This window comes from Stegostoma tigrinum, chromosome 25, assembly GCF_030684315.1.
Source record: "Stegostoma tigrinum isolate sSteTig4 chromosome 25, sSteTig4.hap1, whole genome shotgun sequence".
In the NCBI taxonomy this organism is placed as follows: Eukaryota; Metazoa; Chordata; class Chondrichthyes; order Orectolobiformes; family Stegostomatidae; genus Stegostoma; species Stegostoma tigrinum.
The window spans coordinates 4,401,383-4,421,935 of NC_081378.1; the positions used below are offsets into that span (position 1 = coordinate 4,401,383).

Sequence of the window (20,553 nt, forward strand, 5' to 3'; positions counted from 1 at the left end):
AACATGGATCTTAATCCATGCAAAACAACAGTGGAATGGATTGACTCTACTGCTTCTGAGAGGAAGCCATCACCTGTTCTTGTGTAGGTGATACCGAGTTTTCTTCAACTTTCATTGGCTACTTCAACAGAATGCTCTTATGGTGCAGTGATAATGTCCCTACCTCCGAGCCAGGACATCTGGCTTCAAGTCCTACCTGCTCCACAGTTTACCATCTCTCAACAAATGGGTCAGAAAATACAGCAAACTTTTTATTAACTGGCATATCTATAGGACCAGGAATATATTGATTGATCAGATATTCTTGTTCAGCAAGAGATGAATGTGTAAACACACACTGAGTAATAGAAACATACTGCAGGGGGTACACACATCACTGTTATACTTTATTTACAGCATAAATCACTTAATTAATAACACAATTTTGCCTTAAATCAAACTTACCAGCCTTCTCACTCACATCCCTGACCAGCTATTTGGACATTGTGAAATATTTGAGGTGTTTAATTGTTGCCGGTTTATAGAGTGCACTGTTTCATAAAGAGCCGATTAAAACAGAGTGCATGTTAAACTTTTCAGTACAGCGTGAGGAGGTCCAGCTGGTATCCCAGCCATAAAATGGTACTAAAACCCAGTCATTTTAATTTGTGGCTGATGTCATCAGTTACAGTGACTTTGTACATGAAGCACTGTTTTGCATTTTGATCTGAAATTGAAGTTTCCTTGCCCCCTCTGATAGAGTGAGGAATTATTAAGCATTTGTATCTTGATGTTGGAAAGGATGATTTATGTTAATAGGATTGCAGAGGTTTAGCGTGTGTGGCTGCATGGTATAGACATGTAAATAGGAACTAAATACCAATAAAATTGCAGCTAAAGGAAATCAGTGAAAGTACAGTCACATTTGTCTGGGGAATGCTGTTTGAACATTGGGAGTGAATACCCAGGTAGTTCCCAGTGCTGTGGGTTCTGTTCCTTAACAGTGTTCCACAGGAAGATAGTGACAGAGATGCATTGACTTATCAGTGACGGACTATCAATGTGAAGCAGTGCCTCAGTCCTGGGAGCACAGTCTGTTTTTCCAACCTGGGTTTTAGCAACGGTTCCATTTGGTGCTCTATTTTCATCTACCGTTTTGTTCCCTGTTGCTAAATATTATAAAATCTTCAATTTACATATTTTAAAGTCAAACACCCTGATATATGAATCCCCAGAAAAGAATAGAGGATGTTCTATTTTTCCAGCCATCATTTATCCCTCAGCAGCCAACTTCATGATATAAAAAGAAAAGTAGTTTTGTTATTTCGCGGCAGCGGCTTTTGGGATCTTGCTGTGCGAAAACTGGCTGCAGAATTTCCTCACATCCCAACCGTGACTGTGGTTCAAAGGTGTTCAGCTGTGAAACAGATTGAAAGCTTTGAGGTCATGACAGGTGCTTTAAAAATGCAGGTTTGTTTTTGTAAGTGTTAAGTTTTTGGTTGGAGCTGACATTCCCATAGTTATAAATTTCCATCCATTCTGCAAACTTCCTCCAGTCCACCAAAAAAGTCCGTAATTTGTCTTAATTCAGGATCAGTTTTGTTTCTCATGTACCGTACTGTCCAGGACCCACCATGGCTCAAGCGATGGATATGAGGTCGAACCTGCAAACATTAAAATTCACAAGTTACTATCCAGGCACCAACTGCAATTTCCTGATCAGAACCAGAGTTGCCACCATTTGTAATTCAAAGAGAACGTTATTTTTTAATGACCATGTCCAACTACAGAGGATCTAACGATAGCCCCTTGACATTCAATGATGTTGCCATCGATCAGTCACCCACCATCAACACCTAGGGTGTTGAATGGCTACATTGACCCCAACTGGTTGAAAAACCTACATTTTGGCCAAGCATTGTCCAAATGTTAAAATATTTGAATTGTATGTAAAATATTCTCCAGACCTCACCGCACACACTTGCCATGCCTCAAACAAAATACTTCATGTTCTGTATCCATTCCCGCAACATCTCTTTCCCCCGTACCACCCTACACCCCTCTACCTATCCCATTTAGTCCCTTCAGCCACCTTTTGTCCCTCTATCCATCCCCTATGGGCCTCTACATATCCCTAATTGCCTCCTTTTACCGCCATGCCAACTTAGTTCAAACTCATGCCAATCCATAATTCATCACTCTTCCCTTTACTACGATGCCTGTTCACCGAGCAAATACTGATGCTCACGTGAAAAAAAGACCAAGTTCTATATTGCATTCTACATCTGCACACCATGGAGAACAGCAACCTTATTCATGAGAAAACACATTTTGGCAGCTGTTGACAGGCTTGATGCTCTTGACACCTTGTGACAGTTCTCAACACTCTTCACAGTTCCCAGCAGTTTTGGTACCTCATAGGTACATTTTTCTTCACTGTTAGTAATCCCAAAAAATTACCTGACGCACCCCACCCCAAACAATCTAAGGGTACCTGAACCTGACCCATTTTAAAGGTGTGCTTTACCCTGGCTATCAAAACAGATCTGCAAACTACAGCCTGTCCTCAGCAGTTTAATATGCAGACTCCAGATTCCTCACTGCACAGGATATCCAAATCTCACTTCAAAGGGGGCACCTGTGGTCAGTCTCCCTCAGGAAACCCTGCCTGACTGGACTACCACCTCCGCAAAAATGGAACATGCCAATTTCAGGGATTGGAATTGCAATTCCAGACCAAATCTGCCATATCAGAGGGTCTCTGTCATGGTATGAATTTGGTCCTTATCATCACATGCAATAACAGAACCACCCTCCAGGCTTGTGCAAACAGCCGTCCATCACTCGAGAGAGTAAGAGACAGTAGATGTGGCGCCTCAGCATTAACCCCGTGCCAAAAACAAATTCAGAAAAGATGAGAACAGCTCAGGAGCCACAGTGCTAGCAATAAAGATAACACAAACTGCAGTCTGGAAATTCTACAACAAAAAGATGCCAAAGTGTAAACATTACAATTTCTCAAATATCTAGGTCATTTGGTCAATCAAACAAAACTCTAGTCATTGAGCTGCTGCACAAAGCATCAGAGTGTGTCTCTCTCACAGTTTGTATCAACATGGTGTATCCCATTGATGATTCTAGCCTCCATTTTCCAGGCATAACTCTGTGTGTTTGTGAGTTAAATCTGCAATATTGTGCTGAGTTAGAACTTTTGCAGTGACGTTACATGTTTGTGTTACTCTTTAGTGGACACACACGGTTTCCCAGTGTAGGGAGCTGTGCAGAGGCTGGAGCAGGTGGATCCCTGCAGAGCAGTCCTGTAAGAAGTGCTTCTCACTGGAACTCCTCCCAATCCAGCATGCCATCCACACCAGATCTCCAGATACAAAGTCCCTCATATGTCCATTCCACACGGTGAGTGACCTGAGAAACTGCTGACATTGGAATTCCGAGGAAGGAAAATGCAGAGACTGTGATTCTAAAACCTAAGCAGGGAACATGGTAGTACACACAAAGTCCTTCAGATCCGAAAGGGAAGCTTAGATCATTCTTTGGAATTTTAACAGTAAACTGATGCCTGTTATTTAATTCTCCCCCTTTCTCTCACTGTGACCTCTCTGTATTTGGCTTCCTATCATATTCTAATGAAGGTCTATGTAAATTCGAGGAATAGAAACTTTTCGATTAAGCACTTTACAGCTTTCCAGAATCAATGGTGAGTTCAAATATTTTAGAAGACGAGATTTCTTTCTGTTTTTTCAGACAGCATTGGCAATGTTTCTGCTTTACTCATTTCCAGTTCCTTGAGACTGGTTTGTTTCTCCATTTACCATCTCCATACTGCCTTGCACTGTCAGCTCTTCATAACATTTAATCTCTCCAGCCACCTCTTTATCACTGACCTTCATTTCTGGTCCCCCTCCTCTGCCACCCCTCCCTCTCTCTCCTCTGTCCTCCTGCTGCCTAAGTAACTAAATTATAACACAATGATTTAGACATCCAAGAAAAGCCAACAGAAACAGGGGACGCTTTTACTGCAAAAGAAGTTTGTTGAGGTCAGGATTCTTGTAGCCAGGAATGGCTTGTACTTTAATAATCACAAGGCAACTTACATTGAAGTTCAGAAGAGGAAGGCACAGAGAAGCGCTGCTAATGCAGAGACAGTGGTGTAATGATAAAGTCACGAGATTAGTAACTAGGAACTTCAGGCTAACGCCTGGGGTTGTGGCTCAAATCCCGCAAGGAAGGTGGTTGGATACAAATTCAATAAAATATGAAATTAAAAGCTGCTGTGATGACAGCTGCTGTCAATTATTTGTTTAAAAAAAACTATGCCTTTTAGGGAAGGAAATCTTCATCCATTCCCGGTCTGGCTGATATGTGACTCCAGACCCACAGCAATGTGGTTGACTTTATCAGCCCTCTGGATAATTAGGGGATGGGTAACAAATTTTGAGCCAGTCAGTAATGGCTACATCCCTTGGACAAATAATAAAAAGTTGCTGGTATTGCCTGCAAAATTGTAGATTTGAGGTTGTTAGTAAGTACAGGGAACTAGGTAGTATTTGACAGAATGTATGAAGTGTGAGAGTGCTCCACGGTATGTTTTAGACTGTGGGACCTTGTAACCATGTCTTTAGCAATCTCTTTGGTTGTGTACATCCCTAAGGGGCTGACTCCAAAAGTAACAATCTGTTGTTGACTTTTCCAGGTTGGTAGATATCAGCCCAACCCGTCTGCACAGTTTAGCACAGCACTTTAGGCACAGAAGCGCCAGTCTGGAATCCCAGGGCAAGCTGGTTGTGTCAGAGAACGAAACAGGGAGTCCAGATTTCTATACCCCAAGGACTCGTAGCAGTAATGGCTCTGACCCTTTAGACGACTGCTCTTCGTGCACCAGCCACTCCAGCTCAGAACATTACTACCCAGCTCACATGCATGCCAACTACTCCACTCTGGCTGAGGACTCGCCCTCCAAGGCCAGAGAACGGCAGAGGCACCGATCCGCTGGGAATCTCGGTTCCTCCAATTCAGGGAGCATGCCCAACCTGGCTGCTAAGAATGGCAGTGGAAACAGCAGTGGGTTTTACCTGCACAGCCAGAGCCAGCCTTCCTCGCAGTATCGGATTAAAGAGTACCCCCTGTATATTGAGGGCAGTCCGACACCAGTCGTGGTGCGCAGTTTAGAAAACGACCAAGAAGGACACTACAGTGTGAAAGCACAATTTAAAACGTCAAACTCCTACACAGCAGGCGGGATCTATAAGGATTCTTGGCACGGTGATGATATTGATTCAGTAAAGCTGACGCCATCACGTTCACAAGTTGTTAGGACTCCATCGCTTGTGAAAGATAACCCTGAGAGAAGCACAAACAGAACTGCGTTGTCTGATGAACTACGCTCGTGGTATGAAAGGTCTTCAGCCACACTGAAGGAACACAACAGACTCTCTCATACAAGCTCTGACTCATCAGACAGGAGTTCGCCATATAGCACAAGCCAGAGCACCTTCATGGCCCATAGCAGGATAACCCGAATGCCTCAGCCGTCCAAAGCAACATCAGCTGTTTCAGGTAAAGCACCTGTGATCCATCCATTGGTTAAACAGATGCACAGAATATTATGTCGCAGAAGAGGCCATTTGGCCCATCATTTCTACAGTAGCTCTGCAGCGAATGTTATGGCCTGCTGTCATTTTGCTGCCTTTGCCCCATTCCCTTGTACTTTGTTTTTATTCAGATAATCATCCAATGGCCTCTTCAATGCCCCAATTGATCCCACCTCCACTACACTTCCAGGAAGTTCATTCCATACCCAAAGCACTCAGTGTGTGCAAACCTTTTTCTCCCATCACACTCGCACCTTCGGTTAAATCTGTACTCTCTTATTCTCAATCCATTTTATGAGTGAGAAAGATTTCTCCCTACTACTCTATCTAGGTTTGTCATGATTTTGAAAATCTCTATCAGAATCTCCTTTTAGTCTCCTTCTCCCCAGGGAGAACCAGTCCCAATCTCTTCAACCTATCCTCATAATCCCATCTCTGGAAGCAAGTTTGTAAATCTCTCCTTCACCCTTTCCATTGTATGTACAGCAAAGAATCAGGCCATTTGGTCCAACTGCTCCATGCTGGTGTTTCTCTTCCATAAGAGCTTCCTCTACCCCCTCATCAATTCACCCTTTCACTGTATCTTTCAATTCGATTCTCCCTCCTGCCTTGAATTAGTCTACCGTCCATGCCATCAGCCCCAGTTACTCTGTGCGGTAATAAGCTCCATATCAAGCCACTTTCATTTTTATCATTTGAACTACTACCTTCCAATGCTTCTGTGCACAAATAACAGAACATGGAAACGTGAAGACAGAGCATGAAATATTGGTATTCTGCAATTTATTGCTTTTTTTTAGCAGGTGGGTTATATGTGTGAAATTTAGCTGGTAGCTATTGTCGTATGAACATAGCATGGAGGAGTGTTAGGTATGGTTCAGTTTGCAGCACTCTGCTGTTTGCTGCATAGTGTTCAAGTCTCAATCCAGGGCCGCTGAGGGAGTGCTGTACTGTTGGCGACTACATCTTCCTTTTGAGATGTCAAAGAGTTCCCATACATGCTCTGAGATAGCTAGAAACACCACCACCTGCAGGCCCCCCTCCAAACCACATTATTCTGACTTGGAAATATATCCTTCACTATTCCTTCGGTGCCAGAATCCTCAAACGCTCTCCCTAACTGCACTGCTGGTGATTCTACAGAGCATGGGCTGCAGCGGTTCAAGAAGGCAGCTCAGTACCACCTTCTCAAGGACAACTAGGCATTAGGGATAAAATTGGCCAAAAGTCAGTGATGCTCATATTCTGTGAATCAATAATTTTAAAAGATTCAGGTGCTGTTTCAAAGGTGAGTAGGGGAGTTCTCCCTGGTGTCATGGACAATATTTATCCTTCGATCAACATCATACAATACAGGTTATCTGGCCTTTATCATATTGTTCACTCTGAGAGCAAACTGCACCTCCTGTGATAAAGCTGTAACTAAACTTAAAAACGTCCTTCATCAGCTGTAAAGACTTTGGGACATTCGCAGGTCATGAAAGACACTCTGTGACTGTAAGTGTTTCTTTCTGTTCAATGTGTTAATACCCCAGCATAATAATGACAAAAAAAATTGGATACAAATGAGCAAAGAGTTAATATGAAACTAACATAAAAGTAAAGTCACCATAGTCCGACCAGAATAATGGGGCTGCTCTGTCATTAGTGAGAGAGAGACAACTGCTGGTGGTTTAACTTGAGGGTGAGTGTGCCTCGGGTAAGGGAGTGAGTGAGAATAAGTGTGTGATGGGAATTGAACCTACACTGTTGGCGTCACTCTGCATCGCAGACCAAATACTTTTTGTTGTAACTTCCAGTCTGTTGTGTCCACAGTGAAGGAACACAACAGACTCTCTCATACAAGCTCTGACTTATCAGACAGGAGTTCGCCATATAGCACAAGCCAGAGCACCTTCATGGCCCATATCAGGGTAACCCGAATCCCACAGCCGCCCAAAGCAACATCAGCTGTTTCAGGTAAAGCACCTGAAACCTTGCTGCAGTGTCCCTCATGTGATCATTTTCTGGCAGTTTATCATGTATTATAGGCACTGGTGGCCAGACAATCGTCACAAATGCAAGAAGCATAACTAAGCATTAACGGCAAGGTGCAGTGTGAGGGAGTGAAACGTAGAACCAGGAGGATTGGGCGGCTCAGGAGAAGAAATCCCTCAGTCCTGACTCATTCGGGTTAGCTGCTCTTCTTGAAATCACCCTGTACAGAGAGGGAAGTTTTCCTTTTTACTGAGCATTTAATCATGTTAATCAGCCAGTTGATTGACGCCACATCCACAAACATTCAGTCCTTCCACAATCGACGCTCAGTAGCAGCAGTGTGTACTACCTACGAGATGCACTGCAGAAGTTCACCAAAGATTCTCAGACAGCACCTTCCAAACCCATGACCACTTCCATCCAGAAGGACAAGGGCAGCAGATACATGAGAACACCATCCCCCTGCAAGCTCCCCTCCAAACCACTTAGCATCCTGACTTGGAAATGTATCACCGTTCCTTCAGTGTCACTGGGTCAAACTCCTGGAACTCCCTAAGGGCATTGTAGGTCACATGGATTGCAACGATTCAAAAGAAGGCAGCTCACCACCATTTTCTCAAGAGCAACTAGGGATGGGCAATAAATGCTGGGCCCAGCCAGAGACGCCCATATTCCGTGAATGAGTTAGAAAAAAAACTCACCCCTATGAATTGATCAGTCAGCGTCACCAACCCTTGCTCTCCTAAAACCAGAAGTGGTCAGTTGGTGAAGAATTTTGAGGATCAGCGTTCGGAATTTTAACACATCTTTCGGGGTTAAAATTGGCCCCCATAGTTAGCTTTGAAAGAAGCACCAATTTCACCAATATACCAGGAATAGTGACTGTACACTACAACAAGTTCTATCTAAAAACCACAAAAAAATTGCATACCACAAGGAAAGCCACTAACATATTATGAGGGTAATGAAATGTGAGGCTGGATGAACACAGCAGGCCAAGCAGCATCTCAGGAGCACAAAAGCTGACGTTTCGGGCCTAGTTCTGATGAAGAGTCTAGGCCCGAAACTTCAGCTTTTGTGCTCCTGAGATGCTGCTGGGCCTGCTGTGTTCATCCAGCCTCACATTTCATTATCTTGGAATTCTCCAGCATCTGCAGTTCCCATTATCACTGAACATATTATGAGGAATTCAGTTCTTGGACTATCAGGCGTTCGAGCTGAATGACTCCAGATTCAGGGACCTAGCCGTCTGTATAAGAAACCTGGCCACAATACAGATCTGTTTATTCCTTCACCAAAACGGAACTGCTTTAATTGCAAGATAAAGGACCAAGAATTGGTTTCAAGTACTTGAGGTGCTGATATCACACAGGAACCTGAATTCTGGATTTAAATAAACAGGAAGCAGTTTGTTTCTATTAAACTCCACCCTGTAAATAAGAACATACAGGCAGCTAGATTGCTGTCTCTTCTGTCAAGCTTCGTAAAATCCCCAATACATTTTGATAAACTCCCAGTCCGATTGGAATTCTGCCTTCATCTTGATTTGCATATCCCATTTCTCAAATCCGCCCAGTTGCTGTACCTACCCTCCAACCCAATGTCTGGAGTATTTCTGGCATCAAAAACCTTTCCACAATGGTTAGGTTTGCCAAAAGCCACAATCTCACCACAGGATTCCCTCTGATTTACTACCATCACTACCATCCTCGAGGGAATGTTACTCATGCATTAATTTTGTTGTTTGGTGCAAGACCAAAAGAAAATTTGCGTTCATCTAGCGCCTTTCACAACCACGGGCCATCCCAAAGCACAATGACATGTTGGACAAGTGCAGTCAATGTTGTAATGCAGAGGTAGTGACACCAGCTTTCACACAGCGAGTTTCCATAGTCAGTAGCATGATAATGATCAGATCAGCACTTTTATTCATTCACAGGATATGGGGGTTACTGACCAGCCCAGCATTTCTTGCCCATTCCTAGTTGCCCCTTGAGAAGGCTGTGGTGAGCTGCCTCGTTGAACTGGAGAGATGATTCCTGCATTTTGACCCAGTGACAATGAAGGAACGACAACATATTCTGAAGTCATGATGGTGAGTGGTTTGGAGGGGCACTTGCAGGGGGTGCTGTTCCCATGTATCTGCTTCCCTTGTCCTTCGAGATGGAAATGGCCGTGGGCTTGGAAGGTGCAGCTAAGGAGCCCTTGGTGAGTTACTGCAATGCATCTCGTAGATAGTACATACTGCTGCCTACTGTGTAAAGTATGGGATATTGCTTAAAATGTTACAGAACTGTATAGAAAGTAAGCATAGAATTGACAAGCAATGAACACTGCAGTCAAGACTGAGGGACGTCAATGATTTAGAAACAGTTCAGAGAAGGTTCACCAGACTATTAGCTGAAATGAGCAGATGGCGTTATGAGGAAAGTCGAGACAGGCTGGGCCTGCATCCCCTGGAGTGTAGAAGAGTCTGAGGGAATATAAGATCCTGAGGGGATTTGACCAGGTGGATGTTGAAAGGATGTTTTCCTCTTGTGGGAGAAGCTAGCACTAGAGATCATTGTTTAAAAACAAGGAAATGTCCATTTAAAACAGAGATGAGGAAACATTTTCTCTCTCAGGGAATTCCATTCCTCAAAAGGCAATGGATGCAGAATCTTTAAATATTTTGAAGGCAGAAATAGAGAGATTCTTGATGACCAAGGGGGTGGAAGATTATCAGGGATATGCAGGAATGTAGAGTTAAGGTTATAAATTGGATTGCACGTGATCTTATTGAATGGGGGAGCAGGATTGAAGGACCGTATGGCAGACTCCTGTTCATTGTTTGTTAACTCATAGTGTGACTGAAAGGCAATGCTTTTACTACACGGAGTGGCATCTTGCAGCAGGGACACTGGGAACTAGCGTGAACTTTTGAAATGAAAACAGGCCATTGCAGCCCCTTACCAAGATACCTTATCCTGCACCTTCCAAACGCAGCACAACGCAGCCATCCAGAGGCTAACAGCAGCAGATGCAAGGAAGGATTGTCTTCTCCATGTTCCCCACTAAGCCACTCGTCACCCTAACATGGAAATATACCACCATTCCTTCAGCATCACTGGGTCAGAATCCTGGAACTCCCTCCCTAATGGCACTGTGGGTCAACCTACAGCAAGGATCTGAGCGGTTCAAGGCAGCTCATGCCCACTTTCACCAGGGGAATTATGGATGGGCAATAAATGCTGGGCCACTGCCCCCCCCACGTCCCGTGAATAGACAGAACAAAACGACCCTCCCTCACCCTAAACGTTTGTCACTGAGAGAGGCATTTTGAGAGCCCCTGGTTGAGCAGCTCACCTTCTCAATGGGAAGCAATGGAAGCCAGAGGAGGTAATGTAAAAGCAGACTGATTCTGCATACTGCTCCTGTCAAGGCAGAGTTTCCCCAGGAGATGAGGGCGGTTCAGAAGGAAAGGAATAAATACATACATCAAGCTATTTGAAGGAGAGGAAATAAAACATAAAAAGCAGCCATTTGACAACCTGACAATTCCTCAAGTATTTACAATGACCCTGAAAGACTAATGGTGATGATGCTCAGCATGAAGCAGAAATGAAAGCTCCATTTGAAGACTGAAACTTCTCTCAATTTCGTTTTTAAGAAAATATCATTTGATCCACTGCATTCATTTCCTTGCCAGCCATATCCTGCAGTCTCTCGTAGACTCTGTTCAACAGATTTAATTTCCTGAGGGAAGTGACATTCAATAGGCAACACTTCCTTAGAAGATAAAAATAGTTTAGTGACATTCCTTTCTAAACCCCCAAAGATAACAGAACCAGGAGCAGAATCTCTGCTCGACAATGTAAATTAGATTGCTCGGACCAACCTTATTATACAAAAGGCACTTTTGGTTTAAGAAACTGTGAATTATTTGTTGTTAATGTACTTTCTTCTAAATATTCTTTGTGGTAAACTGCAGTGTGGGTTATAACATTGGCAGTTTATATCCACACAGCACCTCGAGCTAACCCATCCAGAGCACTTCATAGGAACATTATAGAATAACGTTTGATAGAGACAAATAAGGAGATATTGGGGAAGATGGGCAAAAGGTTTGAATTAACTGAATTAGCTTTATTGTTACATGTACTCAAATGAGTACGTTGAAAAGTTTACAGACCCTGCGTTGCAGCACCACCTCAGGTACAAAAGGTACCCAGGTACAAATGCTTACACTTAAATTCATAGCGCACACAAAAAAAATAGACAAGTAAAGAAGTAAATAGTCTGCCACTGCAGGTCATAGGAATAAGAAAAGTAAAAAAAAAGTTAAAAATTCAGAGCATCAGTAAAAGATTTTTGGGAGTGTTCTGGGGTGTAGAGAGAGACTTTCATGGGATGTAGACAGTGAGGTATAGGAGCATATTTAGGCCATTCAGCCCATTGAATCTGCTCCACTTCCGGAATTTAGCCACAGCTATTCCACTGGGGGAACAGCTGGCATTGCAGGGATCTCAAAAGGCCGGAGGTAGATGACACAGGTATCTCAGAGGGTGATAGACCTGGGAAGGATTCAGAGATAGACAAGGCAAGGCCACGGAAGAATTTGAAAACGTGGATGAGGAGTTTAGAATGAAGTTATCAGTTGACTAGGAGACGATGTAGGTCGGCAAGCACAAGGGCGATGGCAAACTGGATTTCCTACAGGTTAGAGCAGGCACCAGAGTTTTGTATGACCTCAGAGAGCAGGAAATTATTCAGACAAGAGTCATACAGCATGGAAAACAAACCCTTCAGTCTAATACATCTGCACCAACCAAACATTCCAAACTAAACCAGTCCCACTTGCCTGCATGTGACCCATATCAGTCTAATCTTCTCCTGCTCATGTACCCATCCAAAAGTCTTGTAAAATTTGGAACTGTACCTGCATCTACTACTCCCTCTGCAATTCCATTGGACACACAACCACCCTCTGTATGCAAAAGTCGCCTCTCAAGTCTCTTTTATATCTTTCTCCTCTCACCTTAAAAGAATGTGCATTAGATTCACCAACTTCAGTGGTAACTAAAAGGCAGGAAGTGATGCTCCAGCTGCAAGTGTAGGAGAATGATCTCTGCATTTCTGTATCTACTGTATTGAACATTTCTCCACTAGTAGCTCTGCAGGGATCAGAGTTGATCTAAATGGTAACAAGTCTCTCGCTTTAGCAAGCCTAAAATAAAATATGATTTCTAACCAGTCTGCCAATCAATCAAGCAACCCCTTCCAAGCTGAAATCAAATGCTAGATAATAAAGTGTGAAGCTGGATGAACACAGCAGGCCAAGCAGCAGAGGGTCTGATGAAGGCTCTAGGCCCGAAACGCCAGCTTTTGTGCTCCTGAGATGCTGCTGGGCCTGCTGTGTTCATCCAGCTTCACACTTTGTTATCTTGGATTCTCCAGCATCTGCAGTTCCCATTATCACTGAAATCAAATGCTCCCTGGTTACTGTCATTACTTTACATTTCCTTGTTGGCTCTAGGGTATATTGGTCTGATAATTACACGGGGAATTCTCTCTAAATTCCACTGTAAATCCCAAAGTAAATGGTCACAGAGCGAAAGGAAACAGTTTATGACTTACTACTTGTGCTGATTACATATTGCCCTTGGCAATGACACAAGCTGCCAAGCAATGACCATCACCAGCAAAAGATCATCTAAATCTGGGCAATGGCTTGTCAGATGAGGAAAGGTTGAGGACTCTGGGTCTGAACTCAAAGGATGAGGGGAATCTGATTGAAACTTACAGAATACCTAGAGGTATCGAAAAAATGGATATGGAGAAGATGTTTCCTCTGGCAAGAGAGATTAGGACCCGAGGGCACAGCCTCAGAGTGAAGGGACAGCCCTTTAGAACTGAGATGAGAATTTCTTCAGCCAGAGAGTGGTGAATCTTTGGGGCTGATTGCTGTGGAGGGCTGTGAGGCCAAGTCATTGAATGTCTTGAAGACAGAAATGGGCGGGTTCTTGATAAGTAAGGGGATCAAGGGTAACAGAGAGAAGACAGAAGCTGCAAAACATATCAGTCATAATTGAATGATGGAGCTGACTCGGTGGGCTGAATGACCTAATTCTGGTCTAATGGAGCACCACCAGAAGTAAGTTTTCCTCCAAGCCACTGACAGTCCTGACCTGGGACTATATTGGCTGTTTATTCACTATCATTGGGTCCTAAACCTGGAGCACCCTTCCTGACTGCACTGTGGGTGCCCCTATGTCATATGGACTATAGCAGTTCTGGAAAGTAGCTCATCATAAGCTTCTGCAGAGCATTTAGAGATGGGCAATAAACACTGGATTAGCCAGAGATACTCCCATCCCATCAATGGACAAAATAAAACTCCATTTGACATTCAGTGATGTTACCATCACTGAATCCTCCAGTATCAATATCCTTGGGTTACCATTGACCAGAAACTGAAGTGGACTAACCATGTAATGTGTGGCTACAAGAGCAGGTCAGAGACTAGGACCATTGCAGCGAGTATCTCACCCCCTGACTCACAAAAGCCTGTCTACCATCTATGAGGCACAAGTCAGGAGTGTGATGGAATACTCCTCACTTGCCTGGATGGGTGCAGCTCCGACAATGCTTAAGAAGCTTGACATTATCCAGGACAAATCAGCCCACTTGATTGGCACCACGACTGTAAGCATTCATTCTCTCCATCACTGACACTCAGTAGTAGTAATGTGCCCTATCTAGAAGATACACTGCAAAATTTCACCCAGGCTCCTTAGACAGCACCTTCCAAACCCACAACCACTTCCATCTAGAAGGACAAGAACAGCAGGTATATGGGAACATCACCCCCTGCAAGGTCCCCTGCAAGCCACTCACCGTCCAGACTTGGAAATATATCATTGATCCTTCATGTTACAGGTCAAACTCCTGGAACTACCTCCCTAAGGGTCACCCTACAGCACATGGACTGCAGAGGTTCGAGAAGGCAGCTCCCCACCACCTTCTGAAGGGGCAACAAATGCTGGATTGTCAGTTATCTCGTTTTAAAAATTCGTACCGTTCCTAAGCTTCAACCTGTCCTGGTTTATCCACCACTGACCGTGACATCCATACCCTTATTACTCCTGATCTCAACCATTCCATTGCTAACCTTGCCCCTTCTACCTCCTCAGTATCCAGCAGTGGGAGCCGTGCCTTCAGCTGCCTGGGCCCTATGCTGTGGTAATCCCTCCCTATACCTTTCCATCTCCTCACCTCCCAATCCCTGCTTTCCTCCATTGAGATGCCCCTGAAAGCCCATCTCTTCAAACTGCATTTATATCTCCTGATGTGAGTTGCCATCAAAAATGTTTATTTTGAAAACAGCTCTTTGAGCTCCTCTGGATATCGTATTGTGTAAAAGGTGCCCATAGATGGAAGTTGTTGGCGACATGCATTCAATCTTTATTTAATAAAAGCCTCTAGATCAGAGCTACATAAACTGTAAACTGTTGCAGCTGGTCATCATGCATTTTGTTTCTAAAAAGGAACCCTTGTACTTCTCCAAAAATGAGAAAGAGTTTGTTAAAGATATCTGAATTTCAGTGCCAGTGTTATACTAGGTTTGTAATCTAACCAGGCCACTCCTGCTAAATTCTAAACATGCCCAATGTTAGATGTGATTCTGTGATTGGACAACATCTGCGAAATAACTTAGTGGACTAGCGATTACATAAACAATCAATTTAAGATTGCCATTGAGGCTTACAGTGTGACACTTCGTGCATACTGTAAACTAGATCTGTGAATATACAGAGCCCTGTTTGTAGGCAGAAAGAACACATTGTACCCGTTTCAACTTAACAAGATAACCATTAGCCATTCTCTGGTTCATTGGCCTAAGGAATTGAAGTTACCTACCCAGTTTAAATTGAAACATTGGAAGTTAACAATCAGTCATCATGAAACTGGTGCATTCCCCAATGCGTGTTCCAGTCAGCATGCTGTTTTCATACAGGGATAGAAATGTTGTTTCTGTTAAATTGATATTTCATGCACATGTTTTGTCCTGATGGTGCAGTATAAAATAGTTTGATAAAATATGACTTTTCACAACAACACACAAGGTCTGACCTACTAAATGACTGGACGGTTTGGACATCTTGAAATTAATTTCTTAATGTCACAGATCCTGACGGCCAAACTTGCCGGTTGAGTATACAGTTGTGAAATGTCACTGTCCAGAGAGTTTTGATTATTGTTACAGCCAAAAGTAACCTGAAATCTGGATTGGTTGAGGTTCAGGGCCAAGTTGGATAGTTAGCCCTTACTTGCAAAATGCAAATTCACTGTAATTGTTTTTTGCAATTTCAAAATTAATGTTTAAACAGAGCACGTGTTCTGACTTACCATAGACACTTGACTAATGATCAATCTGGTGTAAAAATCAATGCCATCTTTTAAGCAGAATTTCCAAATTCTCCGTACTTAACACCTGCTTGATGCTGAAGTCAAGGTTATCCTGGTGCACGCTGATTTGAATGAATTATGGAATGGCACAGTTGTTGGAGGCATTTGTTCAGCTCTTAGAATCTCACATGTACCTTCAGCCTGTGTGTGCTACCTTTGGTGGGGAGTGGGGGAGGTCCACGGTCAGTGGAAACAGATACACCCCAGCAACTATCCAATAGTGAGGGATGGTGATCTCAACCTCTCTCAAATGTCAGTCATATAATAATTGACCCCCTAAATGACTGGAGAATTAGCTTTAGAAATCCAATCTTTACACAAACATATACAGTCTATAAACTGGAATGATTCAAATGGCTGTCTGTTAGCTCAGAATTTGAGAATTGCTGAGAAAAAAAATCACATTTTACCAAACTTTGCATCTCGCAGCCAATTTGCAAGAAACCCAACATTTATGCTGTTGGAGAGGAGACTGTGTTTGGTTAGCAACACCTCTACCAATACGATCCACTTGCCAACCAATAAACATGAAGTACAGGTTGGGTAGTTCAAGTCTGTAACTGCAAACTACAAACGTGTGAAATGTGAAATGATTGTGAGGAAGCAGTGGTGTGTTGGTAATATCACTGAGCCAGAATCCAAACCTCAGGTTAATGATCTCTTGACATGGGTTTGAATCCAATGATGGATGGATGAATTCAGCAAAGAGTTGGTCTAATGTAACCATTGTCATTAAAAATCCATCTGTTTCACTCACACAAAAGGCCTTCCTTACCTGATCTGGCCGACATGTAATTCCAAACCCACAGCAATGTGGTTGACTCTTAACTGCTCTCAGAAATGACCAATCGGCTCAAATACATACGCCAGTCTTTACAGTGATGTCCATGTCCATAACTACAAAAGAATCCTTTCAGGTAGAGGAAGACGTGATGGTTGTTGAACTGTCCAGTTGTCCATCGATGTACCAGAATGCCACAAGCCCTGCCTTCAGTGTCATCCATCTGCACCAGACTGCCCCCTTACAGCAATACCCTGGAGCGAGCTGTCATTAGGAGGCAGCTCTCTTAGATCTGAAGCAACCTCTCAACTCATGCTCATTGCCATTTCTTGCTGCTGTAACATGGAGCAAGTTGGCTGCAAGCATTTTCTGTATGAAAGCAAGCATTTGAATCATGTCTGACAGGTAGCATCATAACAGCTCGTGTAACTATCCACTGGTTTCTCCCTTTTAGCATGCAGACAGCTATTTTAATATTCCTTCCATTACTGAGAAAGTGATGGCCTAGTGGTATTACCGCTGGACTGTTAATCCAGAGACCAAGGAAATGTGCTGGGGATAAGAGGAGATGGTGGAATTTGCATTTAATAAATAACTGGAATTAAGAGTCTAAAGATGACCATGAATCTAGTGTCGATTGTCAGGAAGAACCCACCTGGTTCACTAATGTCCTTTAGGGAAGGAAAGTGCCATCCTTACCTGGTCTGGCCTACATGCGACTCCAGACCCACAGCAATGTGGTTGGCTCTTAACTGCCCTCTGGGCAATTAGGGATGGGCAATAAATGCTGCCTAGCCAGTGATGCCCTCATCCTGTTAATGAATAAAAAGAAAATCCTGAGATCCAGAGTTAGCACCTCGATTACAGAAAATAGCAGCTTTAGGAGCATTGTTACGCAGAGGGATCTTGGAGTGCAAGTCCCTAGCTCTCTGAAAGTGACAGCACAAGTGGATACGGTGAAGAAGGTGCGGGGCATGATTATCTTCATCAGTCAGGGCGTTGAGTATAAAAAATTGAAAGAACTAGGGGTGCTGGAAATCTGAAACAAAAACAGAAATTCCTGAGAAGTCCAGGTCTGAGGAAGGGTCACTGGATCCAAAACGTTAATTCTGATTTCTCTCCACAGATGCTGCCAGACCTGCTGAGTTTTCCCAGCACTTCCTGCTTTTTGCATTGAGTATAAATGTTAACAAGTCACGGTGCAAAGCCGGATGAACACAGCAGGTCAAGCAGCATCAGAGGAGCAGGAAAACTGACATTTCAGGCCTAGACCCTTCTTCAGAAATGGGAGAGGGGAAGGAGTTTCTGAAATAAATAGGAAGAGAGAGGGAGGCAGACAGAAGATGGATAGAGGAGACAGACAGGTCAAGGAGGTGGGGATGAAGCCAGTAAAGGTGAGTGTAGGTGGGGAGTTAGGGAAGGGATAGATCAGTCCAGGGAGGACAGACAGGTCAAGGGGACAGGAAGAAGTTAATAGATAGGAGATGGGGGTGGGGCTTGAGGTGGGAGGAGGGGATAGGTGAGAGAAAGGGCAGGTTAGGGAGGCGGGGACGAGCTGGGCTGGTTTTGGGATATGGTAGGGGGAAGGGGAGATTTTGAAGCTTGTGAAATCTACAATGATACCATTGGGCTGCAGGGTTCCCAAGCAGAATATGAGTTGCTGTTCTTGCAACCTTCAGGTAGCATCGTTGTGGCACTGCAGGAGGCCCAGAACGGACATGTCATCTGAGGAATGGAAGAGGGAGTTGAAATGGTTCGCAACTGGGAGGTGCAGTTGTTTAGTGCAAACCGAGCCTCCACTTGGTGTCCCTGATGTGGAGGAGGCCACAATGGGAACAGTGGATACAGTATACCACATTAACAGATGTACAGGGTGTCCTCATCCTCAACAACTTCTCTTTCAATTCCTCCCACTTTCTACAGACAAAGTGGGTGGCCATGGGTACCTGCATGGACCAAAGAGGGCCAACCGGCCTCTTTATAGGTTACGTGGAACAGTCCTTCTTCTAAAGCCACACTGGCCCCAAACTCCACCTCTTCCTCCATTACATAGATGACTATATCAGCACTGCCTCGTGCTCCCACAAGGCGCTCGAACTGTTCATCCACTTCACCAGTGCCTTCCACCTCAACCTTAAGGTCACCTGGACCATCTCTAATATCTCTCTGTCCTTCCTTGACCTCTCTGTTTCCATCTCTGGCAACCACCTAGAACCGATGCCCATTTCAAGCCCACCAACTACCACAGCTACCTAGAATACACCTCCTCCCACCTACCTTCCTGCAAAAATGCCATCCGCTATTCCCAATTCCTTCGCCTCCACTGCATCTGCTCCCAGGATGAGGCATTCCACTCCTGTACATCCCAGATGTCCTCATTTTTCAAGGATTACAGCATCCTCCCCCTCAGTGGTCGAGAACACCCTCGACGGTGTCTCCCGCATTTCCCGCAACACATCCCTCACACCCCGCCCCGCAATAACAACCAAAACAGAGTCCTCCTCGTCCTCACGTACCACCCCACCAACCTCCGGATCCAACGCATCATCCTCCGACGCTTCCACCATCTACAATCCTACCCCACCACCAAAGACATTTTTCCCTCCACGCCCTTGTCTGCTTTCCAGAGGGACCATTCTCTCCATGATTCCCTCGTCCACTGCACACTCCCCTCCAGCCCCACCACACCAGGCACTTACCCCTGCAACTGCAGGAAGTGCTACACCTGCCCCCACACCTCCTCCCTCATCGCCATCTCAGGACCCAAGAAGACTTTTCACATCAAGCAGATGTTCACCTGCACATCTGCCAATGTGGTATACTGTATCCGCTGTTCCCTTTGTGGCCTCCTCTACATTGGGGACACCAAGCAGAGGCTTGGGGACCGCTTTGCAGAACACCTACGCTCAGTTCGCACTAAAAAACTGCACCTCCCAGTCGCGAACCATTTCAACTCCCCCTCCCATTCCTCAGACGACATGTCCATCATGGGCTCCTGCAGTGCCACAATGATGCCACCCGAAGGTTGCAGGAACAGCAACACATATTCCACTTGAGAACCCTGCAGCCCAACAGTATCAATGTGGATTTCACAAGCCTCAAAATCTGCCCCCCCCACCACATCTCAAAACCAGCCCAGCTCATCCCCACCTCCCTAACCTGTCCTTCCTCCCACCTATCCCCTCCTCCCACCTCCATCTCTGACCAACTAACCTTATCCCACCCCCCCCCCTTGACCTGTCCATCCTCCCTGGACTGACCTATCTCCTCCCTACCTCCCCACCTACACTACCTTTACTGGCTCCATCCCCGCCTCTTTGACCTGTCTGTCTCCTCTATCCATTTTCTATCGGCCTCCCCCTCTCTCCCTATTTATGCCAGAATCCCCTTCCCCTCCCCCATTTCTGAAGAAGGGTCTAGGCCCGAAACGCCATCCTTCCTGCTCCTTGGATGCTGCTTGGCCTGCTGTGTCCATCCAGTTCCGCACCGTGTTACCTCGGGAGGTTGCCTGGATTGCAGTGCATTAGCGAGAAGGAGGAGGTTGGACAAACTTGGTTTGTTTTCGCTCGAGTGTCGGAGGTTGAGGGGTGACATGATAGAAGTTTATAAAATTATGTCAGGCGTGGATGGGGCAGATAGTTAGAGTCCTTTTCTCCAGGTGGAAATATCAAATTCTAGGGGAAATTGGTTTCAGAACTCAGATGGCGAAAGTATATGGGAGATGTGTGAGGCATGTGTTTTACACACAGGGTGGTTCTT

The 20,553-nt window shown here is 44.6% G+C and overlaps 1 protein-coding gene across 11 annotated transcripts in view; it reads left to right on the forward strand.

Annotated features, from left to right (window-relative positions):
• frmd4a (FERM domain containing 4A) overlaps positions 1-20,553 on the forward strand; it is a 702,228-nt gene that overhangs the window by 667,898 nt on the left and 13,777 nt on the right. For all 11 annotated transcript variants that reach the window (XM_048553974.1, XM_048553978.1, XM_048553975.2 and 8 more), the window contains 2 exons: positions 3,226-3,393; positions 4,691-5,553. In XM_048553974.1, the coding sequence (XP_048409931.1) occupies positions 3,226-3,393; positions 4,691-5,553 (1,031 nt within the window). The remainder of the gene's footprint in view (positions 1-3,225; positions 3,394-4,690; positions 5,554-20,553) is intronic.